This window comes from Pungitius pungitius, chromosome 20 (assembly GCF_949316345.1).
Source record: "Pungitius pungitius chromosome 20, fPunPun2.1, whole genome shotgun sequence".
Taxonomy (NCBI): domain Eukaryota; kingdom Metazoa; phylum Chordata; class Actinopteri; order Perciformes; family Gasterosteidae; genus Pungitius; species Pungitius pungitius.
In genome coordinates, this window is record NC_084919.1 from 1,220,539 (window position 1) to 1,248,383 (window position 27,845).

The following is a 27,845-nucleotide window of genomic DNA, read 5'->3' on the forward strand; positions in this document are numbered from 1 at the left end:
CGTCCTCATTGAAGGTGAAACCCCGCTCACCTGGAGAGAGGAAACACGTCTGCACGTCCTCTGCACACCTTTCAAGACAATGTGCATGATTGACAGTTGAAATGAGTGTAAAGTCCCGAATGTGAAAAAGCTGCCGTGACAACTTGGATTTTTGATTATGAAACTCCTTCACATTAAAAGCACAACAAACCGCTGGTCAACTTTTAAAGTGGAGGAGCAACAGGACATAACGAGATTCACTTTAGATATCACAGGAAAGTTAAAATAATGACAAAAGAATCAAAGCGCTTTCACAATAAAGCACGTTGGGGAGAAATCGGCTACGATTAATCCCACACACTGTGGAGCGTGGCATTAGTACTTAAAGTACCTGGATACCAACAACATCCTCCAGAAGACCAACATGTGAAGACAACGTCTCCAACGCATTGAGATCAAATCTGTGGAAACAAGCATCGGGTTCCTGAGAAAAGTGTTGCTGAAATACAATGAACTTCTTCCACAGAACCGGATCTGCATCCACTGGGAAATTCACTAGAAGTGTGTGTGTGTGTGTATGCATGTGTGTGTGTGTGCAAGCATGTGCTTGCTTGTGCCTGATTAAGTATTGATAAGACTGTGATAAATCATGTTTCAGGACAGCAGCAGAACACCTTTTAGTGGAGAAGGTAAAACACCTGCAGACCCCGTGGCATTTAGCTATCGAGGCCCAGAGGTCACACAGAGGTCACACAGAGGTCAGGGATGTTATCTATAGAAACAAGTGTATTTGGGCTGTACAGTCGGTCCACAGAGATGGAGCCGCTTTAGGAGCCAGGTGAGGATCTCACTGTTTACCTGCACCAAAGGTGGCTTTGTTTAAGCCGGCGTGGAGCACCAGGCGGGTGGAGTTAAGACGCACTAAAGTCATCGGGGCAGTGGGATCATGGACGTGTGTCCACTCTGCAATACTTCATGGCGGTTTGATAAGCCCCGCCCACCTGATGAAACCAACAAAACCAGCATGCTTTGAAGAAATCTGTCCAGTTTCTCCAGAAGTCTGCAGCAGAGAAAAAGGGGCGGAGCTCCGCTCGCTTTGCGTCAACAACTTCCTCAAAACAAAGAATGAACTCGTGGGAGGAAGAACGAAATGGCAAAAAGGAGCTGCTGTGATTGGGGGGGGGGGGCTGGCTCAGCCAGCGTCCTCCAACGCAATCAGACCGCTGAGTGACCCGCAGGTGACCTCACAACGACCCCGAGGGGAGGGGCACGGGGGGGGGGGGGGGTTATGGGAAACATCATGTTAAATTAGAAATGAAGGTTTGAAGGATTAAGAAAACTTCCTTTGTGTTGTGTCATACTTGTTTTCTTTCAGTGCACTAAATTAAAAAACTTTTCTTTGGTTATTACATTAGAGAAACATTTATTAAACTCTGAAGGTCCATCAGACTTATTCATGCTGTGAGCTGCTTTCAAATCCATAAACATGCATCTGACATCTTGAACTTAATTATCAAAGTCGTGTTGCGCCTGCTTTCATAATTTGTGTCAAACGAGGTAACATAAGAGTACACGAGGGGAGCGGCGCCCCCTGCTGCTCCTCTGGAGCACTACAGGCCTCAGAGAGCACGCGCTGCTCCTCCTGCAGAGACACTGGTTAAATAACCCAGGTCACTGTGTCAGGATCTTATTTATAGGACGTCAGAGCAGAAAAGGTCCTGCAAGCGAGAAGTTCATATTGAACAATACGAAGACTTTTTATTATCTCCTCAACACGGAGACATTTTATGGGACGTCACCGTAACGTCTCCATTAATGATATTTATGTCCAAATGTGAGACGGGACGGATCCTTTTCACCGCTGCGTTCTGTTGTGTAAAGAACACAAACACAAGAAAGAAAGTGTCACTCGGGTTTCTTTCGGAGGGGAACGTAGCCCTCCGCGGCGGCTGCCTCCTCCGTGCTTCTCTCGATTGGACGCCCGCGCCGCGCGGCTCCGTCCGATTGGCCGTCGCAGCCAAACACCTCTCGGTGGATCTCCAGGGTGCCGCGACTGGGCTTCATGTTGAGGATCTCACGGAGCCCCTCGGCTTGCTTCTGCAGCGTGGTGATCGCCTACAGGGAGCAAACAAATAAACTCCCATGCGTCGCCTCAGAATACATCACAACATACGTCGTGTTCCATGGCGTGTTCCATGGCGTGTACCTTTATGGCCTGGATGGCCTGTTTCACCACCACAGGAGCTTCAGCTGACAAATCCTTCATGAAGCTCTCTGCAGAGGGAACACAGAGAAGAAGAAGCCGTTAAAAAACCAACAGTTTCTGCATCGTTCTGCAAGTTTAGCGAAATTTGTTTGTATATTTAATAAAATAAACACACATGTGAGTAAGATTTGTTCCTTTATATTTAGGTAATAATAAGAACAACAACCCGGGCTCCACTTTAAGCAGAAGATCAGCTGTTTGATTAATTTGGAGTTTGTCCTTTTATTCTTTGTCACCGTCACACCGATAATGAAGAGAGAAACACAGCAGCGCTGATGTGTGTGTGTGTGTGTGTGTGTGCGTGTGTGTGTGCGTGTGTGTGTGCAGCATTGCAATCGCTCCACGAGTGTGTAAAGACACGTAAAAAGGTAGCGACCTTGACCTGGATCGGTGACGACCTCTTGAGGTTTGACCGCCTGCTCGTACAGACCCTGAGAAGCAAAAGATGAAGATTAGTCAAACACAGGTAAGAACACAGGTAAACCTGTAAGTGTCCACGGTTCCTATGTCCTCGCAGCCAGATGTGTCCCTCTGTCCACACACCCACCATGAGGCTCCGCTCCGCCCTCAGCGAGTGCACCACGTGAGGAAGGATCTTCTTCGGGTAGGCGCGGCGCCGCCTGGCCGCCTCGACTATTGTGTCGTCCAGCAGGCTCTCCAGGTCCATCGCCTCGTCCTCCGCTGAGTGGGGGAGGCAGAGGAGAGACGGGGGGGGGAGGGGGGCTTCAGTTCATTGAATAGGACTTTTATCTTAAGACTTTAATTATGTTCTGTGGATCTGAAGCACCTTCCACATCGGGCGCCTCCTCCCACGGCTGCCCGTTCACCAGCACGTTGTCCTGCACGCCGCCCTCGAAGTTCTGCAAGAAGAGAAGTTCATTACGGACGTCTCAGACAATTTGTGTTTTTTCGTGGAAGCAAAAGGGCAAAATTCAGTTGATTGTCGCCGTCGGGGGAAAGAAACGCTCACGATGGAGGATGAAAAGCTGGAAAATTCTGCTGCTTCACGTAAAAAAGGATATTTTACTACCAAAGACTCTTCATGTGCAACCTTTTTATTTACTGGAATCAACGGATTTTGTCCTGTACTTGAAGTAATTGTACACAACTTGTATATATTGATGGATTTAGAAACATAACTTTATTTCCAGAAAGTTAACTTACTTACTTATTATTTAACAATTAACCGGTCTAAACTGTTATATATTATATTATATCCAAACTAAGAGTTTCTATCTAACACCTTTAGGCCGAAATGCTCTATTCAACTCATAGAAGATTCAGGGAACCTTTAGTTGTGATTTTACTCGGATGTTTGAATGTTGGCGGATTTTAAGTATTAAATTCAGCGGGATTTGGTGAAGAATTTAAACTTAAGTCTTGAATCCGCGGTTTGTTGATAGTTGACAGGAACACATTTATAATCGATCTTCTAAATGTACATTTACTGTTTACGGTTTGACTCACTATCAGCAGCTCCTGCAGTAAAACCCGCTTCGTGTCCTCGGAGACGTCCGGCTGTCCGTCCAGAGCTGTCCTCAGAATGTCCTTGTATTGGTCTATTTGTCCCACGACGTGTCTCTTGGACGTCACCTGGACGCGGGACTCCTCGCTGCTTTCAGCCTCGCGTAACTGTCCGCTCTCCGCAGCCTCCATCTTTACCGCCAACTTGTTTATATGTGAACCGGAAACGGAGCCGCGGCTTCCTGGTGCGACTGACAATGTGTCCCGGAAACAACACGTCTAGCGTCGCAGCGAGGTTCCGCCGGCTGGAACTACGGTTCATATTTTAAAATGTACGAATATTTTAGTTTTTCTGCATAGTTCGTGCAGCTGGCGCTTAATATTTGGATTGTTTCAGTAGAATATCGATACATTGATGATTACTGTCACATATCAACCTGTGAGTTGTTTAAAAAGACCTAAACATGTAGCATAGGTCATAAAAGTATGCGGGCATCCGTCGAATTTTAACTTTGAATCTTAAAACCTGTATGTACACAATAATATGTAAGCTTACACTAGATCAAATAGTCTGTTCAAGTTAACCTCATTGCTGTGAATCTTTTTTTCATTTCTAGGATCTGCAGGATGTGATCCACAGGACCACAGAGGTCAGCTCAGGTCAACGAAGACAATTCAACACGCACACACACGTTTGTGTGCGCGGCATGACCATGTTAACACTAGTTTGTTAATCATTAAACATTATAGTAAAGGTTTTAAACTCGGAGGAGGGAGAAGAGATTTGTGGGGAAGATTAAACGTGGCCTCCTGGTCCGAGGTTCACTGAGATCAGAACCAGATGTACAGAACCAAAGGTTCACGTAGCGCCGTGCAGCTGCTCACCGCTGGATCTGTTTGTTGTTCAGGCCTTTGAGTCCTCCTCTCACAGCTATCCACATCTGGAGGCTCCATGTTTTGTCCTCCATCCCCTTGGGGATGGGGGGGGGGGGGGTGGCGTGAAGCCTCAGGTAGCAAAACAATCCACACCCCACCCCCGCCGGGCTTATTGAGCAGACACATTGTGAGAGTAACCGAATCCAGCCGGCTGAGCGGCGTCCAGGTGAGGAACACCTGAGGGGAGGCCGGGGCGTATTTACCTTTTCTTATTCATTGTTATTCAAAGCAGCACCCGGCTTTCAGGCAGTGGCTCCAATCCTCAACACTGATTTTCATCTTCTCTCACAACTTTGAATCTGAAAATGAAATATTCTACAGGTGAAGTGAAGTCCGCACATCACAAAGGTGCAATGCATGGTCACTTGTGAGCAGACCACCTGTTGTTACAGCTGCATTCCCCTGAATGGCCACTGGGGGCGACGCCAGAAAGAAAATATCTAAAAGGGTGTTTAAATGTCTTGATGAAAGATGTCTTTTCCTCAGGGCTTGAAGCAGCTCTGTCGCAGTGTTAAGAACACAGAGAACACACACTCTCGCTCTATTGGAGAGCGTCTCACACACACACACACACACACAGACACGTTACACTGTTGTGGAATATTTCAATAAAACTAGTTTGGGAGAAGAGAATGATTTGGTTCTGGGTTCATCTAGTAAAACAGAGTCTTGATGAAGGATCAAAGTTCAAGCAGGAGGTCAAATACACGATGCTCTGTGGAGACGGCGTCTCCGAGCAGTCAAAGCGCTGAGCTTTTATACACACACACGAAGGTCATCCTCAGTGGCAGGAGTGAAATGTTGCAAACCAAGTTGAGATAAGAACCAAGGTTAAAGTCGAGGTAACAGAGTTCCTTTGTTCAAGACTGTCCTCCTTTACACAGCTGCAAAAGAATCTCCCTTTTCTTCTCACATTAATACACATTCATACTTCAATACAGACAATAATCACTCTTTGAGCATAAGACTATGTAACATATTTACCATTATACACACACACACACACACACACACACACACACACACACACACACCGCTGCACCCTCTCCGTTCTTACAGAATTAAACAGGCTCATGAAACACAGATCCATACTTTGATATAAAGCAGGTTTAACTGGTTAAACCTCCAAACCACCCCCCCCCCCCCCCCCCACACACACACACACAGACACACACACATACACAGTCACACCCTGTTTATCACTTGGATTTAAAGTGGAAGTAGGAGAGCAATATGTTGTTGTAAGGTGATCTTTAATCTGTTTGTTAATACACTTTGTGACAAAAGACAACCGACACATCTGTGATGTCTCCGCACAGAGAGACCAGCTGGTCCAGCAGCTCCCTCCGGACCACATCTGCGTGGGCTCCGCCAGCCTCGACACAGCTGGATCTCCTCTGCAGATGTTTCCCTTCTCTTTGCTCTCGGGAACGAGCCCCTTAGTCCTGATCCTCTGGTGAACGAGTCTCACATTTGGAAGATAACACACTTGTTTATTTCATTTTATTAGAGGCAGACGGACACATCTACAAATGAGGTGGATACTTGTAGTTCTCCTCTTATGAAGAGATATTATATTGTGATGTATTCTGGCCCGTAATCGTTGGAGTTCCTTCAGGTCCAGATGTTACACCAGATGTGACTGATCTGCAGAAGAATAACCAGGCATTATATACACATAAAGAAATAATAACTTCAAATTTCTGTTCAATGAAGGCTTTAAACACACATGGCTTCACATGATACGAAGCTCCCTGGATTCATTTTAAATGGTGTTTCTAACATCCTCCTTACGGCTCTCTTCGAAGTGCCTTCTCTCCGGGAGGCGGGCGGCGGGCGGCCGCTCCTCGCGGGCCGAACCGCGCTGCGGCCCGCCGGTCAGGGCGGTGAGGAGGACCGGGTTGGTGCGCAGGTGAGCCCGGTAGTGTCTCCTCTCGGTCCTCTCCCAGCAGCGCCGGGGGTTCACCTCCACCTGACACCACGTCTCCCTGCGGAGGTTCAGCTCCAGGAGAGCCGGCTCCTCAGCTGCAGACATGTGGGTCTAATTTGTGGCTGTCTATTGTTTGTTTTTTGTTTTATTGTCCCGCTGTAAATTATCGACGGTGGCGTCGGTTTGTGAGGCTGCCGTTTCCATGACAACTGAGAAACCTGAAGAAGAAGCGCGCCCCAAAGATCTTTTATACTTGAAGCGATGAGTTACTGTGAGAGTTTAGAACATCATTTAAAATCCTGGACAATCTTCTCCGATGTTCCTTTTTCGATACAGACCAGGAGGACGTAGACATGTGATGTATTGTCTCCTGTTGTCTGAAGGACAGCTATCTGCTGATGGTGGTACTCTGAAACAGAGACAGAGTGAGACCTCCTCGCTCAGAGCTCATCTGATGAATTATTCACAGCCTGAATCATAACTCGCTTTGGATATAAACGTTCTCATTCATTTTTATTTGGGACATATTAATAAATATAATAAAGCTGAAACATTTGGGGTTTGCTTTCATTTAAAAATCATTGCTTAAACCATTACAGGGAGTTTCCTGGGATTCCCCTTTGGAGTCACACTGGGTCAAACGCTGATTAGGATTAGAGGTAAAGAGCTGAGCACGTGGTCAGTTAGGCCCGAGCAGCCGGGGGTCATATTCTTTCATTCATTTCTTCTCAAATTTAGATTTAGTTTTCCTATTTCTTTCTTTTGTTGCCTTCATTTGCATATTTGAACACACACAGATTTTATTACATCTATTATCATATTTCACCCTTTTAGAACAGACAGGATCTCGACCTGAGATGAAACATATATTTAATTTGTTTATTAAGGACTAAAATGGCGACATTTTATTATAATCACGTAAATGCTTAGTTGTAACAATGCCTTTCTAATTCCTATTTTCTCATTCTAATTCTTATTTTGTGTGGTAAAAGTGCAACGGCTCTGTAAGAAAGAGAAGGATATAAATTATATATATAAATAAAACCCCCGTGAAGCAACACAAAGCACCAGAGCGAGCTGCTCTTCTATTGGCTCATCCGCAACTCGCGCGACATCCTGGCTACACAAAAGAGAGAGAGACAGAGAGACAGAGAGAGAGAGAGAGAGAGAGAGGGGGAGAGAGAGAGAGAGAGAGAGAGAGAGAGAGAGAGAGGGGGGGGGGGCAGTAAGAGAATGAGACAGAGACACAGCGGATGTCTCCTTTAAAGTCCCCGTGTGTCTTAACGTGTTTCTCTCTGAGTCGTTTCTCTCTGAAGCATCGTCGCTGTGCTTCGTGCTCGCTTCCTGCCTCTCTCGGGAGGGGGGGGGGGAGGAGGCGTGAACACCGGCATCATGGTCCCCGGTTTGCTCGCGCAGGAACATGTGCGCGCGGACACCGGCGGACTCGACGACGTCGCGGGGGGCCGGAAGACCCCGGAGCCGGGGGGAGCGTCCGATCCGACGTACGCGGCGGCGCCGACGGGCGGGGCCGGGGAGGCGGAGGCCGAGCGGGAGAAGGAGCTGCCGCCGGATGAGAGCGAGGCGATGCTGCCCCGCGCGGGAGGAGCGGAGCCGGAGACCGGGCTGTCCCGGCGCCGCTTCGCCGTGCTGGCGGTGTTCAGCCTGTCGTCGCTGGTCAACGCCTTCCAGTGGATCCAGTACGGCATCATCGCCAACGTGTTCGCGCGCTTCTACGGCGTGACCAACGACAAGGTGGACTGGCTGTCCATCGTCTACATGGCGGTCTACGTGCCGCTCATCTTCCCGGCCACCTGGCTGCTGGACCGCAGGGGGCTGCGGCTCACGGCCCTGCTGGGCGCCGGACTCAACTGCGCAGGCGCGTGGCTGAAGTGCGCGAGCGCCGGGCCCGCGCGGTTCGCGGTGACCGTGGGCGCGCAGGTGATCTGCTCCGTGGCGCAGGTGTTCATCCTCGGCCTGCCCTCGCGCATCGCCTCGGTGTGGTTCGGCCCCCGCGAGGTCTCCACCGCGTGCGCCACGGCCGTGCTGGGCAACCAGGTGTGTGTGTGTGTGTGTGTGTGCACGACGTAATTTGTGTGTTTAATATTGTGGTGCTTTGGATTACTTTGATGCGCAACTATGTTTTAAAACGCTTTTGATGGCGGTTATTTCTTTTAACTACGTTTAAAGTACAGCATGACATTTGAGGAAGAGAGATGCAGTGTGTGGAGGAAATAAATAGTTAATGAAATATAATGGAACCGAACAGTAGTTGATACCCCCCCCCCCCTCCCTCCCCCTTCAGTTAGGAACAGCCATTGGCTTCCTGTTGCCCCCGGTGTTGGTTCCCAACACGCCCGACAACATCGAACTCACGGGCCACAACATCAGCGTCATGTTCTACGGCACCGCCGCCGTCTCCACCGCCCTGTTCATCCTCACCGTGATCGGTACACACACACACACGCACACACACACACACACCTACGTAACAATACGTTGCATTACACCTGTACTCTGGTTGGAATGAATGACGTGCACCTGAATGCCTCCTCCCCCTTGTGTCCCACAGTGATCAAGGACCGCCCTCTGCTCCCCCCCAGCCACGCCCAGGCCGTCCTGCCCAGCTCCCCCGCTGAGGATTACTCCTACAAGCGCTCCATCGTCAACCTGATGAGGAACAAGGCGTTCGTGCTGCTGCTAGTGAGCTACGGTCAGTGTGTGTGTGTGTGTGAGTGTGTGTGTGTGTCATGCACTCTCACCCCGTCGCTCAGCAACAGCCAATCAGGGGGGCCGGACACGGGACCAGTGGACATCAAATAATAAACGATGCCAGTGGTATGAGGGGTGACCTCAGTGGGACCTTTGTGCTTGCAGGCATCATGACGGGTTCCTTCTACTCCGTCTCCACCCTCCTCAACCAGATGATCATGGACTGCTACAAGGTACATAAACACCCATAGTCCACCTGCGACGTCACCTTCGGTCCAGAGAGAGGTGTTAGAAGCTGTTTCACGCATGCCTGCTGCCCATCGCTACACACACACACACACAGACACACACACACACACACACACACACACACACACACAGTCAACGACAGAGAAACACGGAGCCTCTTTCTCACGCTGACAGATGGACAGAAAGGCTGATTCAGTTTCTGCTTATCTAAGCAATACCCACAATCCCTGCTACACACACACACACACACACACACACACACACACACACACGCTTAGAGATGTTCACCTTTGCATGAACTTCTAAAACTCTCAGGCGACTTAAGAGCCCTCTCCCAGCAGAAACACTGCAAATCCCTAAACCCCAACTTGTGACTGTCTCATGGTCCACCTGGATCTGTCCTCCACGTGTCCTCTGTCCTCAGGACCAGGACCAGGAGCTGAACGCGGGGAGGATCGGCCTGACGCTGGTGGTGGCCGGAATGGTCGGCTCCATCCTGTGCGGCGTGTGGCTGGACCACACCAAGATGTACAAGTAGGTCACACACACACACACACACACACACAGAGAGACAACACATGGACGAAGCCGTGTCTAGAGAGAGGATGCAGCTTCAGGACTTTTGGCCCAGTTGTGTAGGAGTCGATTAAGATGCTTTTGTGAGATCAATAGAGGTGACGCCCAAGTTGAAGGACTTAAGTACGCCCCCCCCCACCCCCCCCCCCCCCAGACATGGTTGTTTCATTACAGGAATTTTAACTAATCCAGCGCCGTAGTTATTATCAAGAAGATGAAAGAATGAGGGTTTCTTTCATGAGGCAAGGGGGAGGAAAACAAAGCAGAGGAAGCCTCTGATTGGTCCCTGAAATACTGTCAATCAAAGTGACTGAACGACGCTGTGGTGCTTCACAGGATGACGACGCTGATCGTGTACATTCTGTCCTTCCTGGGCATGCTGGTCTTCACCTTCACCTTGAACCTCAACATCCTGCTGGTCTTCTTCACGGCTGGAGCTCTGGGGTACGAGTCTGTGAATCCCGCCTCATTTCCTCCCCCTGCAGCCGGAGGAGAAGGTGGTCCGGGGTTTGACACCTTGTGTTGCAGGTTCTTCATGACGGGCTACCTGCCTCTGGGCTTTGAGTTCGGGGTGGAGATCACCTACCCGGAGTCGGAGGGCACGTCCTCGGGCCTCCTCAATGCCTTCGCTCAGGTACCTCCGCCGTCCCCTAAGAGGTGCTGTTGTCCATCACCCGCTAACCATTGGTGTGTGTGTGTGTGTGTGTGTGTGTGTGTGTAGATCTTTGGGATCATTTTCACTCTGATTCAGGGCAAACTGATAACAAACCACAACCCGAGGGTTGGAAACCTCTTCCTCTGCGCCTGGATCTTCCTGGGAATACTGCTCACGGGTAGGCTGTGTGTGTGTGTGTGTGTGTGTGTTTGAACATGTGTGGGTTCTTTTGTGCCTTTCAAAACAAAATGTCAGGTGTAATCATTTCTTTACTTTGTGTTTCAGCTTTCATTAAGTCAGAACTGAAAAGAAACAACGTCAACATGGAGGTGAATGACAACCACTTGAAAGCAGTGAGTTCACACACAAACATGGAATGATTCTTTTCACAGGTACTGTGTGATGTTCCATGAAGCACGGCCCAAACGCCCCTTTGACTCACACCTTGCTTCAGATTTCCCTCCGACTACATCTTAGATCATTTCTATGTCTCTCTCTGTCCCTCCGGGGGGGCTTCAGAGAGGACAGTGTCCCTTTGTTGAGTATTTGTCCCGTGGTGTGACCTTATGGCGAGACGGATTCCTGACCCCCCCTCTGCCTCCCTGAGAAGAGTCTCTCCACCTTCCACCTCCACCAACAGCTACCACACACTCGCCTTCCTCGTCCCGCCTCTCATGACTAGTGAGGACATCCCATGTGTCTCTGTCTCCCTCCCAGCTTCCCGCTGAGTGTCCCGAGGACGCCGCCCCAGAGAAGCAGACCAACGGCGTCAAACTGGAGCCCTCGATCAGCTTCTCAAGGGAAACCTCGCTGTGACGCCGGGACGTCTCCCCGCCGGGACGTCTCCCCGCCGGGACGTCTCCCCGCCGAGGACGTCTCCCCGCCGGGACTCCTCATTGCGGTTTGTTCGCCAAGTCCACTCAAGCACAGACACCCGCCCCCCCCATAGTGGATTCAAGGCGGGCCCAAACCCCCCCCCCCCAAACACTTGAAAGGAATCAATCAGGCATCCAGAAGAAGCTGCACATGGCCGTCTGCAGTTCAGAGGAAGGACTCCAGGGGGCGCGTTGCCTCATGTGTGGTGTCTCCATAAGGAACCTCCCACAAACCCTGCAGGCTCCTCTGGACTCTACTTGAATTGGACCGAGCGCAGAAAGGTGATCTGAGCCTCCGACTGGACGAGTCCACACAAACTGCTCTTTGTCCGTGTTAATCCTCATGAATGTATGACAGCGAGTCCTCCGGAAGCCTCTGAGGTTCCTTCAGAAAGGTCAGCGTCACCCAGTGGGCAACAAGGAGAAGGACAATAGAGCTCAGCAACAGACGCTTCCTCATTAAACCAGTGCTTGCATGAAGCTTTAACCCTTTAGTACTAAAAGTTTAGTTTTTTTTTCTCCATTTGTTTGAATAAAAGTGAGAAGCTTTATGCAACATTAGTCCACTTCAAAAGGTTTATTTGACATACACAACAGGCTCAAAGTAAAACATAACAGACTAACTTTATTATGTGTTGGTATCTGATAGATATTTTGTTTTAGTTTCAGTGACTTTTATATTTTGAGCTCCATGTTGTGGCTTTTCTTTAATGACGCACAGCAGCAGTTCCCCTTCGTAACGGCACATTGGTTTCTGTTCCATTTCAGGATGAATCATCTAAAGAACTGTATTAAAGGATGTTGTCATACGTTGTGTGAGGATGTGAATTGTTGACATAATGACATCAGAGGAGAAGCACTTCATTCGGTCACTACGTACTTGTAACTTTCTATGAGCCAAGTTAAATCTTCTGTTTCTTTATTTATTTCATGCCTTATAGAACCGTTTCATGTTTGTGTGACGCATTTTTCTAGTGAAGATCTTACATTTCTTGGTCTTTATTTTATTAAACTCATTGAAATCTGTCCTCGCACATGTTCTTCTCATCTGAATAATGGAAACTTAAATTAAAGTAACGTCATGTGACACAACGCCTCCTAAAGCAGCTTCTAACAGGAGGAAAGGGGCCACTTGTTGGGGTTGATGTTGCAGATGATCCACATTTGTTGCTCTAGTTGATTTTTGGGGCAGCAGGAACATACGTGTGTGTGTGTGTGTGTGTGTGTGTGTGTGTTCATGCTAATGAAGGAACATTAAGGCTCATTGATGTGGAGGAATACACACTTTGTGTTTGATAGACATCGTCTGCCTTACTCTTTAATCCTCTTGCACTGTGACCATAAACTGCAGAAGGCATAATCACATTTGAGCAGATTGTTGCACAAAATAATATATATAATATGTTCCAATATGTCCACTGATTTGTGATAGAAGTGTGATTATTGTCTCTATGTGTCACCAATGTAATGTTTGTACAGTTGTATCACATGTCCTCACATGGTCTGGGTCCTGTATTTCACGTATGTTGGTCTTGTTAAGCAGTGAATAAGCGGTGAGGAGGCAGCTGGACTGTGCGCCTCCCTTCCTGCGTCTCACCGCTGGAGGCTGGGTCAGTACCTCCGTCTGCCTGAAGGGGGCGTGTTGAGCACACAGGCTCCTTCTGCTGCTGCTTTTCTTCACGTACCACGGACAGGTAGCATAGTTAGCACGTGCTAGCTAAAACAGTCAAGTAGCGCACGTCAAGTGCACATCATCAGTCCTGAAAACACACAAAACTTGCTTTGCAACAGCCAAGTACACGTTCACGTTTGTTGCCTAGCACCGAAAGTTGTTTGATGATTAGAGATGGACATTAATTTGTGCGTCTCGTTCATCCTCATCGCTCACGACGTCCCCCGGACGATCGCCACCGAGCTACAAACTCCAATGATTCGGTTTGATCACCGTAAACAGGTAAGATTACATTACGGCTCCATTCAGTACACCCCGTGACTCACTCTCAACCAATCAGAGCGCTGGGTTTCCTCTATTATAAAAGTCAGTAGTCACTGTGCACGCAGCCAGTTCAATGCGGAATTCATGCTACTTTGTTGAATTCATATATTTGTGAATCTGACTTTGAAAGAGTCAGTGCCTCTTGTAGAATGTAGTTTTGACTCTGTTTTCAGAAGAGAAGCACAAGAGCGCCCCCTGTGGACATCAGGAGGTGTTGTACCTCAACATCAATGAAAAACATGCAGGTAGATGAGGACCCCCCCCCCCCCCCCTACACTCTCACACTACTGAGACACACACACACGTGTTGTGAGGCTGAACAGACATGTGATGTCATCACTTCAGTCTGACTTCCCTCTTTGAGCCACTTCAGTGTGTGTCCACACCGTCCATCAGTCACAGAGCACTTCACCTTCACCACCTTCACTTTTAATTCAAATTAAATATGAAAACTGTTTCTTACCGCTAAAAGTAACGTTGCAATCTTAAGGCAAAGGATCGATCAATACTGTCAATGAAAAACAACTGGAAACACATTTATTAACTTGTATGCAAGGGCTTTTTATTCTTCCTCAACGATGCTCGTTGGGCGACGACCTTTGACACGAAGCTCAGAGAGGAAACAGCAGAGAGAAAGTTCACATACGAGAATCATGGAGCTTCAGAGCTTCAGGAATCAGATTCATACGATGAAGAATAACAGGGATCCATTTAAAGATGGTTAAGTGAATTTAAAAAAACTATTTTTGGACTTTTTAATGATTTTAATGTTCATTAATGTTGATCAAGTTATTTGTGCTCAGGTTGAAAACAGGTTAAAATGCATTAATATCACAACAATATGTTCACAGAAATGTTCATTAAAAATGGTTTGAAACTGACTCAGAAATGAAACTGAGCTTTAGTCCCCAAAGTTTAAAAAACAAGCAGAAACAGTAAAATCAACTGAAAGACTAAATGAACTTAAGAGTTTAATCTTGTTTCCTGTTACATTAAGTTAAAATCCAGCTGTTGAGTTGTGAGCACAGAAACATTTTTACAAAGACAACAAACTAAAATAATGAGACCCTTTCAAAACAAGCCTAAAAAAATGAGAGAAATGAAGCAAATGTTTTCTTGTGTTTCTGATAAATGCTCGACATGTTTGACCAGTGACGTGAGAACGATTGATCAGTACTGGACCTCAGTAGCCCAATGAAGGAGAACATCTGGCTCCACACCAGCAGCTGGGACACCATGGAGATGGTGATGGAGCTGATCTGCAGACGTGTTGGTCAAACTCCATCAGCAGGTCTCATGTTCTCATAGTTCACTGCGTCATCTTCTGCATCAAAACGCACCTGTGAGAAACAACACAATCAAAGCCACACTTTACAGCCCCACCTCTCTGACGTGGAGGCGTCCACTGCTCCACCCTCCATGTAGCATCCACCCTGCGGTGCCCCCTCACGGGGACACTGTGAGCTCAGTGGCTACGTGCTAGCTCTGCTAGCATTGGTAGGGCTGTTAGCACCGTTAGCTGCTAGCCGCCGGCTCAGCTGTCGGCCTCTTTGAGAGCCGAGTGGAGGCAAAGGAAAAGATCTTCATACGTGTGCAGAAGCTTCAAAGCTGCAGCTAAGAACTTAATGAAGAGTCAAAGTGAACCAACTTGGACAATGAATCAATGATTAGCTTGTTTCTAAAGCTTTTAACGTGTGGAGGTGAACTCTGGGATCTCACAGCATGAAGAACCTCTAAAGCCACTCGTGTTGGAGTGAAGAAGGACTCGATGAGAAGGTCATGAAGTACTGAAGCGTTTCATCATGAAGTTGTTTAAACTCACAGCGTGTTCCTCCGTCTGTGTCCTCCTCTCTGGAGACAAAAGAAAGAGTCGCTTTAGTTTCACCAGCAGAAATCCTCTCTTGTCAGATTCCACATGAGAACGTTCTTCACCTTTGACTCTCGCCCACATGTTGACGGCTACAACTGTGATGATGAGTGCTGCTAATCCAACGCAGAGAAGGACCAACTTCCACCAGACTGCAACCAGGAAGAAATGAAAACATTGTTCCTCAAAGCTTTTAGACTCCAGGAGACGAGAGACAGAAAGATGTTGGATTATAAAGAGCTAATTTATCCTCAATCAATCACAATGTTATCACGTAATGAAGAGAGATTCCACATAAAGACACAACATGTAGAGTCACTTCTTTGTGTAGAAGTTGTCGTGGTGTCTCCTGTTTTTGTGTCCTCTTCAGTTGTTGTTTTTGTGTCTTCACCTGAACAAATGAACACGATTCAACTAAATAAAACTTAAAATCCAGAAAAAAGCTGAAATGATGTGACGTCAGAATCTTCTCACCTGTTTCATCACCTGAGGGAGAATTCCTGAGAGAAAACTTCATCACTTTGTCCCCATCGGTCACTTCACACTTCAATGAAGTGAAGCTCGTTATTAAATGAGAAGTCTTAAAGGACACAGAGGCGAAGCAGGAAGACTGTGATGTCTTAATGTCTTTGTTGTCTTTGTCCACATCTTGACCACCATTCGTCCACTTCACTGTGTTTGGACATCGATCAAATATCCTCACAGAGCATCTTAACGTCACATCGTCTCTGATCTTCTCTTCAGTCACTGGTGGAGACGGAGACATTATGAGAGAAAGAAGAGGAACTTAAACACTAAAATCATTATTATTATAATGTTTCAGCAAATTAATCTGATACGACAGTTTATAAACATTATGATGTAAATACTCACTGGAAACAACAGACAGAAGAACCAGAGCATCTTCATATTGTCCTCCTGGTCTGCAGTAATAAAGACCAGCATCTACATCTGTGACCTTCTTGATGACCAGAGAACAGTTCTGTGAAACACTCAGTCTGTCTGATTTATCTTTGGCTTTTTTAACAATCTGCCCGTTTTTAACCAGATCTACTCCTGATCCACTTATTGAAGGATAGAAGATCCACTCAGTAGAGTCACAGTTGTTCTGGTCCTCAGTCACAGTGTCACAAGGCAAAGTGACTTCATCTCCATCTCTGACAGTGAGACGTTGTCCTGTTGCTGCTTTAAGAAGATGAGAGAGAAGTAAAAGGAACAAGGAGAAATAAAACATGACTTTTAGTGTCAGTGTGAAGATCATTTTAGACACAACAACAGTTTACAAATGTGCCTCATTGTTGGTTTCTAAGAGTTCATTAAAGTCACGATTCACCTGCTGGAAACAAACAGACTACTTGTGTGTCTTCTTTAAATGAAGCTTTGCTTCTAAATAACATTCATCCATTAGTAAATGATCTTTCTAGTGTTTCTGTAGTCATACACACATTCTATGTGTTCTTACCTGCAAACTGAAGCATCACAATCAGGAACAAACAGCTTTCAATCCCTCCCAATTCAGCCATGGTTCCTCTGCGTCTCTCGTCTCTCTGTGTCCTCTACTCGTCTCTCTGTGTCCTCTACTCGTCTCTCTGTGTCCTCTACTCGTCTCTCTGTGTCTTCTACTCGTCTCTCTGTGTCCTCTACTCGTCTCTCTGTGTCCTCTACTCGTCTCTCTGTGTCCTCTACTCGTCTCTCTGTGTCCTCTACTCGTCTCCCTGTGTCTTCTACTCGTCTCTCTGTGTCTTCTACTCGTCTCTCTGTGTCCTCTACTCGTCTCTCTGTGTCCTCTACTCGTCTCTCTGTGTCTTCTACTCGTCTCTCTGTGTCTTCTACTCGTCTCTCTGTGTCCTCTACTCGTCTCTCTGTGTCTTCTACTCGTCTCTCTGTGTCTTCTACTCGTCTCTCTGTGTCTTCTACTCGTCTCTCTGCGTCTTCTACTCGTCTCTCTGTGTCCTCTACTCGTTTCTCTGTGTCCTCTACTTGTCTCTCTGTGTCTTCTACTCGTCTCTCTGCGTCTTCTACTCGTCTCTCTGTGTCCTCTACTCGTTTCTCTGTGTCCTCTACTCGTCTCTCTGTGTCCTCTACTCGTCTCTCTGTGTCTTCTACTCGTCTCTCTGTGTCCTCTACTCGTCTCTCCGTGTCCTCTACTCGTCTCTCTGTGTCCTCTACTCGTCTCTCTGTGTCTTCTACTCGTCTCTCTGTGTCCTCTACTCGTCTCTCTGCGTCTTCGTCTTAAAGACAAATGTTGAATCTACTTCCTCTTGTTGATAAAGAGTCACTTCCTCGTCCCTCTCGTCTCTCATACGTCACTTGATGCTTTTTTTACTCTTAAGGCGGACATGAGCAGGAGTGAAGTTCACACTGACATCAAACATCTGGATTTAACACCAGAGACAATTTAACCCTTTTGGTTCAAACTGTTTCCTCTCATTCAGTTCAGTTTGACTCAACTCTCAGAACTCAAAGTTACACCTTTCTGCTTTTAATGATCTGATGGAGCAACAAACAAACTGCACCAAGACGCTGAGTCTCAAGTTCAAGAGTCCTTTCCCATGATGCATTTGTGACGCCGACATCCAAGCGAACCTTTAAGGACCGTCGTGTTCAGTCTCAGAGTGAAAAAGAAGAAGAAGAAGACTGAGGAAGTCAAAGGTGTGAAGCTGCTTTTTATTGGATGACGACTGAACGCCTTTCAATCAGAATCCGCCTCAACGTAACGATCCCATAGCGCCGTGGATCATATATGAAATACTCATAACATTATAAAATAAGACATTGTGCTGGGGGGCCTTTACTTCATCTTAATAATTGAACAACACGCTGCTCCGAGCACTTCCTCTCTTTCCATCTCCTCCTTCACAATAAAAGCGGCCACACTGGAACACTAGTGCAATAATAGCGTACATTTCCACCCAGTTGTATCACATGTCCTCACATCCCATAGTCTGTATTTCATGTGTGATGTTAATCTGACATACTTTAAGATGAGTGCCAGCGTGCACACTGTGAGGCTCCACTTCCTCTTCTGATTACACCACACACGGAAATTACAAAATAAAAGATGAGGACATTTCCAAAGCAACGCAGCTCTCAGGAATCAAACTCAAGACGGTTTGATTGTAAAAAACTGATCGTGTGTTTAACGTCTTAATCACGTGTGGGACTGACAGAAGGGAGGCAGAATCAAAAGGAGTCAATGTACACACATTGAAACACACACATGTTGCTGTAATGTCTACTTTGACCGGCTTTAACTTACTTTAAATGTACCTCCAGTCATTTAAAACTCGGTATCGCTTTCTGCTGAAGACATTTATGAAATGACTCATCAGGTTGAAGTTTATTTTGTGTGGAAGCCGTCGTGTGCGTTCTGTTCAGGACACGGAAGTGTTTCTCAGGTCCGTTTCTGTCCTCCGTCCACAGAAAGGAACCAGCCGCCTCACAGAGGAGGAGAAACGCCTGAAACGACAGACATGGACCCCGAGGCTCTGCTGCTCTTCATCCTCACGTCACAGCTTCAGATCCAAGGTACAGCATCCTCTCCCTCATGTTAAAAGATGAAGGATATTGTGAAATATCTACAAAAGCAAACCAGGGTTGTGTTATTTTGTAATACGTGTAACTCAGTCGGCTTCCTGATCTGTCTTACATTATCATTTAAAGTACATCATATATGTTCATATATATAGAGTCATATTAGCTGTATAATAATGAACAGTTCTCATGTGTCATTTCTCTCTTTTCCCTCCAGCGGTTACCTGCAGGACATTCACGTCTCTCTACTTCCGGGGTGGACAGGATGTCCTTCTGTCTTGTCTCAACGCATCGCCCAGGGACACAACGTGCTCTTTGGTCTCCTGGATTTACAACATGAATCTGCAAAAGTCTTCATCGGTGGTTAAGAGCGGAGCGGTGGATGGAAGGTCTGCTCAGGCCTCCCGGTTGAACCTGGACTCCAGGTGCTCTTTGGTCATCATGAACGTCACGGCCGAGGACGCCGGCGTCTACACCTGCCGTCAGGGCCGGGGCGATAACCGGGACGAACAGGTGTCCCTCAGCGTCATGACGGGTGAGGCTCATTTCCTTCATCTCCTGTCTCCCCCCCTCACTACTAACCCTCATGTCTCCTCTCAGTCTCTCCCTCTGAGCCCGGGGGGGTCGGCGAGGTCACCCTGCGCTGCACCCTGTGGAGGCGCCATGACCTCGCCTGCCGTCCGGGGAGCCTCCGCTGGCGGGACGAGGCGGGGACGCAGCTGCAGGCCGAGGCCGCCGGCCACACCCTCCTCGGGCAGACGGGTTGCGTCTCCATGGTGACCGTGAGGCGGCAGGCCGGAGCCAACAGGAAGTACACCTGCCAGTTCGTCGACAGCAATAAGGTGGCGATAGAGGCCGATTACACACCTGACTTCTCAGGTACCTCATGAGGAGATACGTTCAGAAGCGTCATGTTTTCAAACCGCTGTCCTTAGACATGAGATACATTTCTGACCACAGATGACCGGCGCTCCATCATCATCCCCGTGGCCGCCGCGGTTGGGGCGGTGGGCGTCCTGGTCGTCATGCTTGCAGTTCTCCTCAAATACAGGAAGAGATCCACACGGACAGAGGGTCAGTAGCTCCTTCTATATATGATGTGATAAGCTGTCAAATGGAACGTTATATGTGACCAGAGGTCGACACAAACCATAAATGGATGGCATAGTCCTACTCCTCCATCCTTCATTCATCAGGACACTGAAGGAAGGCCACTGTCTTTGAAAGAACAGAATAATGCTGTTCTACTGACATAAGCCAAAGCTTCATGCTTTCTCTCTGCTGACCAGCAGGGGGCGACTCCTCTGCTCCCATAGACGTCTATGAGGAAATGACTCTACTTCTGTGTAGTGACCAGCAGGGGGCGACTCCTCTGCTCCCATAGACGTCTATGAGGAAATGACTCTTCTTCTGTGTAGTGACCAGCAGGGGGCGACTCTTCTGCTCCCATTGACGTCTATGAGGAAATGACTCTACTTCTGTGTAGTGACCAGCAGGGGGCGACTCCTCTGCTCCCATAGACATCTATGAGGAAAGGACTCTACTTCTGTGTAGTGACCAGCAGGGGGCGACTCCTCTGCTCCCATAGACGTCTATGAGGAAATGACTCTACTTCTGTGTAGTGACCAGCAGGGGGCGACTCCTCTGCTCCCATAGACGTCTATGAGGAAATGACTCTTCTTCTGTGTAGTGACCAGCAGGGGGCGACTCTTCTGCTCCCATTGACGTCTATGAGGAAATTACTCTACATCTGTGTAGTGACCAGCAGGGGGCGACTCCTCTGCTCCCATAGACGTCTATGAGGAAATGACTCTACTTCTGTGTAGTGACCAGTAGGGGGCGATCCTCTGCTCCCATAGACGTCTATGAGGAAATGACTCTACTTCTGTGTAGTGACCAGCAGGGGGCGACTCCTCTGCTCCCATAGACGTCTATGAGGAAATGACTCTACTTCTGTGTATTGACCAGCAGGGGGCGACTCTTCTGCTCCCATAGACGTCTATGAGGAAATGACTCTACTTCTGTGTATTGACCAGCAGGGGGCGACTCCTCTGCACCCATAGACGTCTATGAGGAAATGACTCTACTTCTGTGTAGTGACCAGCAGGGGGCGACTCCTCTGCACCCATAGACGTCTATGAGGAAATGACTCTACTTCTGTGTAGTGACCAGTAGGGGGCGATCCTCTGCACCCATAGACGTCTATGAGGAAATGACTCTACTCTATTGATTTATTCCCTCAGTAAACATTGTAAACATGAGTTTATGGTCTCAGTTTTAAGGCTTCTTCAATACTGCATGACGTTTATTTAGTGGATTATGGTCCACTTAGGGTAAAACAGACCATGAAGCAGATGATGGGATCAGGTTTTGCGGGGAAGCACCTCGCTGGATTGTATCATGTACAAAATTATACTTGAAGACTTATCTTTTAAAATGTTTTCTTTTGTTCCAGATGTTTTTCGAAACTGAGTCAACCCGCTGTGAGTGAATGTCCCATTGCTGTAGGTGCATGTAGAGTGACTCACTAGATTACTGAGCCTATTAAACCGGTGCTCACTGCTGCCACTGGTGGCCAGAAGCAGTAATGTGACCACACAGATGTAGGAGGTAAATGTCTGTTCTTTATAAACCTCTCAGGATGAGCCTGGGATTGATCTGACCTACCTGACTCTGAGCCATTCTCCTCCACAGGCCCCTCCTTGCACAAAGGTGAGTGACCTCACAGAACTCTGCAGAACCCTGACCCGTCATTTTGGAATGAAACATTAACGTCTGAGTTAAAACCTCCGGTTTGTGTCACCCAGGTCAAAGAGGAGGAGGTGACATATTCTACGGTCAATACTCTGGGGAAGAAAGAAGCCGACGACGTTCCCAGCAGCCTCCGACGTGTCAGAAAACCCAAATAAGTTCATACACCCTGGTGTCAGGGTGCTTTGGCCTCTTAGCGCCTTCAGCTTCCTGATCAAACATTGTCTGCTGGTTCGTGTTGAAGGTTGTTTTATTCCACTGCAACCTGTTGGGCTGTTTATTATGAAGACGTACAAGTACATACAATCTTTAAATGTGAAAGCACTGTTGTTCCTTTACTTATAGACATAAAGAAAAAAATCTGCAGATCATTCTTTCTTTCTTTTTTTGGTTCTATACATACATATGTGCACATTACACATACACATTAACCAGGAGTCAGGAGGCCTGTTTTCTGTTACACATTAGTCATAAACATTGTGAATAAAGTTAATTTGTTGTAGAGTTTCTCCGGTGGATCTACAGCTTACAGTGAGGGAAGCACCTTTAAGTTTATTGAGTTCATCTGACTTATACTTTTCTATATTGCAGTTAAAAGAGAGCCATTTTCCAAATAGTTCTCTGCACATGTGCATCGGAGCTACTTGATGAACAATTCAGACTCGAGCGAACTGGTGTTTCAGCTCTTTGAAACACTTTTTAAACCTTCACGCTCTCCTTCTCCTCGTGTTTTGGGGCCAGAACAAAGTTTTGAGAAGCTGACAGTATTTTTTACTGGTCTTTAAAATAGAAGCTTTTATTTAAAGCTGCATCATTTTTTCAATATTAATCTGCTAATCCAAATGATTTTCATTGCTCAGCATTTTCGCGACATTTAAACGGCCGAGTGGACACACAGAAAACCTTCTACTGGGTCAGATTCACAAGTCTGATGATAAATGTGCTTCTTAAATGATGTAAATCCTCACACATCAAAGGGAACGGCGCACACTTTGTGGGTCGAGGGGTTGAGGGTGAAGCCCACGCGGGGGGTCAGGTCCAGCTCCTCCACGGAGACCCCGGGCGAAGCAGTGAAACGGAAGCGCTGCACCAGGGTGCTGAAGAAGATGAAGAGCTCCATCCTGGCCAGACTCTCCCCGAGACAAACCCTGCGGCCTGCAGGAGACACCACGGGTGAAGGAAGACAGACGAGACCACCGAGAAGAGCCGGGGAGGGGGGGGGATTCACCCACCTGCGGAGAAAGGCATGAAGGCGTCTCGCTTGATGAACTTCCCGTCCTTATCCAGGAAGTGGGCGGGGTGAAAGCTGTGTGGCTCCTCCCACTCGCTCTCGTCGTACAGGACGGACGTCAGGAGAGGAAACACCGTGGTGCCCTGTGACCACCAGACGTTAGTTTAGAACAGTATTCCAAACAATAGCTTTTAAAACGGCATAAAATACGTCACAGAAATGTTTTATTGAATTGGAGCCAATAATTCCCCGTTAATGATTGTTTCTTTTTATGTAGTCGGTTTTATGCTTTTGGACCCTGATGTTTACCCACTGCAAACCACACAGGAACCAGCCTCAGTTGCCATAGATACACCCAAGCAAACCAAATGAAAGTTTACTATTTCATTATTACACTACAAGGTTTTTTTCTCAGTCTGACCTTCTTGATGAAGTGACCCTGGAAGGTCAGGTCCTGGGTGGTTCTGTGAGGAATCGCCATGGGGACGATGTTGGCCAGCCTCTGAGTCTCGTGGATGACGGCGTCGGTGAAGGGCAGCTTCTTCCTGTCCTCCACCTGCACCTGGCGACTCCCCACCACCGCGCTCAGCTCCTCGCGGACCCGGTCTGGGGCCACAAACATGTCATCATTTATTAAAGATGAATTGTGAACTGTTGGTTCGTTGGTGTCTTTATGTCCTTGCCTTGTATATTTGGATTCTTGATCATGAACAGAAGCCCCCATCGCAGGGTGGTTGCAGTTGTGTCGGTGCCGGCAGCAAACAGGTTGAGAACCGTCTGCATGAGGTTCTCATCGTTGAAGTGACTGTTGGTGTTCTCAGATTCCTGCAGGTAATCAATGAGTACACCTATTCAAACAAATCGGACCCAGTTCTTGATACGTTACATTATTCACTGACTGAAGCATTTTTTGTTTTCAATTATAGTTGAGCTTCTTAACCTTGTGCTAACCACCTCAGCTGCAAGGCTAGCAGTACTACAGAGATGAAGAGAGGCCCTATATGAGCTAAGCAGCGTGCTAGCCCTTTAGCTCCACCACGCTTTCATGCAAAAATGATTGCAGAAAATAGAGGCACCACAAAAGTCCAATTGAATTCAAGCACCCTTTGTTAAACCCACATGTTAGCATCAATAGGCATGCTGTGTGATAATATATATTTTCCCAACCTCCAGATTTTGCTTTCGGACTAGAAACGCGTCCACGAAGCCTCTGCACATCAGCGGGTTGAGAGTCTCCTTCAGGCGGCTGAACAGCTGTAAGTTCTGCTTCTTGTTGGCAGAAATCATAGTCTCCACCTCTTTCTTATTGGCAATCCATTTACCGATCCACGGGAACAGGTTATACAACTATGAAAAAATACATAAATATACCATATATACACTGAAATTTAAACAATAAATGTCTATATGTAATATAATTTCTTTCTTCTTATTTAGTTCAGCAGTATTTTTTATTTAAGGTTTGCCGTCATGCAAGTCTAAGCTTTATAAGAGTAAAACCTGTATTGACGGGGAGCCCACGAGTTGAATGGTTCTGTTCGTCCGATCCACCAGCGATGTGAACTGTGGGTCGTCGTATTCAAACCTGCTGCCATACACGATGGAGCAGATGATGTTGGAGACCGCGTAGTTCATCGGCTGGGTTGTATCAAAAGGTTCTCCTGTCCAAAGGGAAAAGGGCAACAAATCAATGTCAAGAGGGTTGACGAAGTGTTGCTTCTCACGCTCTTCTAATAAAAAATGCACCTTTATGTTTCTTAAAGACTTCAATGAGGTGTTCACACTCCTCAATGATTTTGTCCTCGCTCGCCCTCTTGCCCATCCCGAAGTCTCTCAGGTTGGTCAAAGCAAAGCGCCTCATGTCCTTCCACGAGTCCCCGTTGGACCAGATAACCCCTGAGGAAGAAGCAGCGCAGCAACGTGACTTCATTCATGTCTGCCTGTCTGCTGAAATAAACATGAAGGTATCTGGGGACAGCTTTTGGTTACCGTGTCCTTGATTGGATTCATGTATGATCCGCATCGCTTGTCTGTCTCCAAACTCATCGGCACGGTTCACAAGCGCCTCCTTCACCGTCTTGTATCCAGCGAGGACCACCACTTTTTCAGGTCCCATGTAGACGGTGAACACTGATCCATACTTCTTGGAAAGCTGACAAAAGGCGGCATGATGTCATGACAACCAGGAGACAGAAAACCACCAACCAGCCAATGGGAGCCGCTCTTACCTTCAGCAAGGTGTTGTAGGGTCTCTTGAGGTCCAGCTGCAGCAGGTTCCCGATCAGAGGGAGCGGCGTTGGCCCTGGAGGTTCCTTCCTGTCCTTCGGGGAGCCGAGGCTGAAAGAGGAGGCGAGGTAGACGAGGAGGAGGACCAGCAGAACCCCCAACAGGGAGGCAGAGCTGGCAGACTCGAGGACCTGGTCTACAATCCCCATGACTTCCAAAGAAAAGGTACCCCCTGCCTGTGTGCCGATGCTTCGCGCAAACCTTTCGCTCTGTGGAGGTTCGGCTGGTGTTGTCTATCTTCTCGTAGCTGCCAGTGAGGGCAACATCCCACAAGAGAGGCGAGGCTTATATGGAGGGCTTCCCCTCCCCTCTCAGAACAAAGTGCTGGGTCTGTTGTTTGCTCTTGTGTAATCTTAAGGTTGCCAGGTGACCGACTCTGTACAGAGGTTGCAGGGAAAAGTGTGTCTTAGTTCAAGCGCTCATGACTCGGCTTGTTTGAGGTTTTGATTGTTTTGAACGGCTTACCAAGAAATAATGAATCCTCATGTAAACGAGAAGTGGATCTTACTGTTTTTGTTGCTTCAGATCAAACGGTGGTTTTAAAGTCACGTGTTCGCCTCTGTAACCTGAGGTAACTGAACTCTACAATTAAGCGGATTGAGGGACCCATAAATCTTTGGGGCCATCCTTTGTTGATCGGACAGCAGATAAGCCTCTGAGTGCACGGCGTGTCTCCTGGTTTCTGTTGCCTTATTGTGAAGAGTCGCAATCACGACGTAGGATTTAAGACTGAAAAGAGAAACGACGTGTAAGACAGGATCGTTTCACAGGAAGTACCTGCTCAGTCATCAAAACTTTGCACATCACGGCAGCTGAAATCAACGTGAGACGAACCCAGGGCTCGATTATGGATGGTGGGACGTTCTCTGAGGAGTCTGCAGGTTCTTCTCTCCTCACACAGTCCTCCATTACCCTCCACACAATTATGCACCAACGTGCACCCAACGCCTGATGGATGGTGGGAAGAATGAAAATTTTAGTAAAAACTGGAATAAAGCTTTCAGCAGCCCACTAAGATATGACAGGAAGTAGGTGGACGCTCACACTCTCCTCGACTCTGACCTTAGGGATCAAACCTGTTGGGACAGATGCTTTAACTAGAGGTGTGAAACCTCTAAAGGTAAATGATTGTTTGTACCAGAAGATGATTTAATATGCCGCTGGTGGCAAAGATCATGATAATGAAAGTTGTATATGAGGTTGTTCTATGTCACCTTTATTCTTGTATCTTTATCTCTATCGTTGATGCACCTTTCTTCACAAAACAACAGTTTGAGATTTACACATTTTTAAATGTACCGTTTTAATTGTTCAGACTACCAAAGAACAACTTTAAAGAAGTTCAACAAGGAAAAGCTCATCTTTCCTTCTTCTTCCCGTCTAGGATTTGGAAAATAAACACAACGTTGGTTCATTGGTGGAAATGAAAGGAGTTGAGTGTGAACAGCATGATGACGTCTGGTTAACTATAAATATAGTGATGAAAATCATCTGTGTCCAACATTGCATCTTCTTTTTGTTTCAGCGACCTTTGACCTCCTGCAGTCTGGTTCTGAAAAACTCTGACACATAAAGTAAGTTTTATTAGTGGTCATTGAGGTCACATTGAAGATTAAAGTGAGCCTACATCTGCAAAGAGATTCTATACTGGGAAATTGAAATAAAACATATGTCTCTATACACATTTGTTTATTTAGATTTTATTTCATTATTGCTGTATTGTTGTTTTTTGTCCTGTTTAAAACATTGTAATATATTCATAATATTCATATACACACATATTTTCATATGGTCATCCAACACAAATATATTTAATGTAGGTAAAATAAACAAAACTGACATTGGCTTAAAGACTAAATTATTTTAGCTACTTAATTTTTGCTCATTTGTTTTTTTTATTTCCCCTCTTTTAAATCTTTTTCATGAGGTCCGTACAAGCAGCGCGACCCGGGCCTCCTCACACATCAAAGGGAACAGCACACACTGTGAGTCGAAGGGTTGAGAGTGAAGCCCACGCAGGGAGTCAGGTCCAGGTCCTGTTGAAGGGTCTCCTGAGGTTGAGCAGCAGCAGATTCCAGAGGAGGGGAAGTGGTCTCAGTCCTGGAGGTTCCTTCCTCTCGTCCTTGGAGGAGACGAGGTGGACGAGCAGCAGGACCACCAGAGCTCCAACATGGACATGCCTCTTCAAGAACAGGAAACATGATCTTCCAGAGCCTCCTGCTCTGCGACTGGTTGGGCAAAGACCTCTGAGAATAGTCTCCATCTAAAGGGGGGAGGGAAACACCACCAACACCCCCCACAAACTGTCTCCAGGCCCCTTCAGGTCCTCACAGCTCTCAGAATGTGACTTATTGCATAGGTAGTAGTAGTAGTAGTAGTAGTAGTAGTAGTAATAGTAGTAGTAGTATTAGTAGTAGTAGTAGTAGTAGTATTAGTCCAGCAGAGGGCGCTCAGAGTGTTGTGTAGAGTTCATTTTAGTCAAGTTAAATAAGACACAGACACACACAGTGAAACACTCACAGTAAGTATTTGGCATTTTAA

At 47.1% G+C, this 27,845-nt stretch overlaps 5 protein-coding genes and 1 long non-coding RNA gene across 8 annotated transcripts; 3 read left to right on the forward strand and 3 right to left on the reverse strand.

Annotated features, from left to right (window-relative positions):
* Positions 1-1,236: 1,236 nt before the first annotated feature.
* nsl1 (NSL1 component of MIS12 kinetochore complex) lies at positions 1,237-3,983 on the reverse strand. The gene is made up of 6 exons (XM_037449518.2): positions 3,713-3,983; positions 3,033-3,105; positions 2,793-2,926; positions 2,622-2,676; positions 2,186-2,253; positions 1,237-2,094 (listed from the first exon to the last, which is right to left on the reverse strand). Exons 1-6 carry the CDS (start codon positions 3,899-3,901, stop codon positions 1,885-1,887), a joined length of 729 nt encoding a protein of 242 aa, XP_037305415.2. The 5' UTR covers positions 3,902-3,983; the 3' UTR covers positions 1,237-1,884.
* Positions 3,984-5,879: 1,896 nt separating this feature from the next.
* Positions 5,880-7,938, reverse strand: LOC119195210 (spermatogenesis-associated protein 45-like). Its single transcript, XM_037449964.2, has 2 exons — positions 6,440-7,938; positions 5,880-6,292 (listed from the first exon to the last, which is right to left on the reverse strand). Exons 1-2 carry the CDS (start codon positions 6,678-6,680, stop codon positions 6,273-6,275), a joined length of 261 nt encoding a protein of 86 aa, XP_037305861.2. The 5' UTR covers positions 6,681-7,938; the 3' UTR covers positions 5,880-6,272.
* Positions 7,939-7,940: 2 nt separating this feature from the next.
* Positions 7,941-12,665, forward strand: flvcr1 (FLVCR choline and heme transporter 1). 3 transcript variants are annotated; one of them, XM_062559696.1, is made up of 11 exons: positions 7,941-8,630; positions 8,878-9,022; positions 9,145-9,285; positions 9,450-9,517; positions 9,958-10,067; positions 10,446-10,553; positions 10,638-10,743; positions 10,831-10,942; positions 11,050-11,117; positions 11,482-11,585; positions 11,635-12,665. In XM_062559696.1, exons 1-10 carry the CDS (start codon positions 7,968-7,970, stop codon positions 11,578-11,580), a joined length of 1,620 nt encoding a protein of 539 aa, XP_062415680.1. In that variant the 5' UTR covers positions 7,941-7,967; the 3' UTR covers positions 11,581-11,585; positions 11,635-12,665. The 3 variants fall into 3 exon arrangements, with proteins under 3 accessions (XP_062415680.1, XP_037305860.2, XP_037305859.2); XM_037449963.2 differs by having other exon boundaries at positions 11,482-11,578; positions 11,636-12,665; XM_037449962.2 differs by lacking the exons at positions 11,482-11,585; positions 11,635-12,665 and adding an exon at positions 11,157-11,470.
* A 6,171-nt stretch (positions 12,666-18,836) lies between these two features.
* Positions 18,837-20,118, forward strand: LOC119194721 (uncharacterized). The gene is made up of 4 exons (XM_037449038.2): positions 18,837-19,030; positions 19,254-19,571; positions 19,637-19,915; positions 19,997-20,118. Exons 1-4 carry the CDS (start codon positions 18,976-18,978, stop codon positions 20,116-20,118), a joined length of 774 nt encoding a protein of 257 aa, XP_037304935.2. The 5' UTR covers positions 18,837-18,975.
* Positions 20,119-21,455: 1,337 nt separating this feature from the next.
* On the forward strand, positions 21,456-22,016 carry LOC134107818 (uncharacterized). The gene is made up of 3 exons (XR_009942811.1): positions 21,456-21,540; positions 21,677-21,748; positions 21,844-22,016. It is a non-coding gene; the product is annotated as an uncharacterized LOC134107818 (long non-coding RNA).
* A 45-nt stretch (positions 22,017-22,061) lies between these two features.
* LOC119194719 (cytochrome P450 2K1-like) lies at positions 22,062-25,578 on the reverse strand. The gene is made up of 9 exons (XM_037449035.2): positions 25,247-25,578; positions 25,008-25,170; positions 24,765-24,914; positions 24,519-24,679; positions 24,186-24,365; positions 23,702-23,843; positions 23,440-23,624; positions 23,020-23,161; positions 22,062-22,942 (listed from the first exon to the last, which is right to left on the reverse strand). Exons 1-9 carry the CDS (start codon positions 25,451-25,453, stop codon positions 22,752-22,754), a joined length of 1,521 nt encoding a protein of 506 aa, XP_037304932.2. The 5' UTR covers positions 25,454-25,578; the 3' UTR covers positions 22,062-22,751.
* Between the last annotated feature and the right edge of the window lie 2,267 nt (positions 25,579-27,845).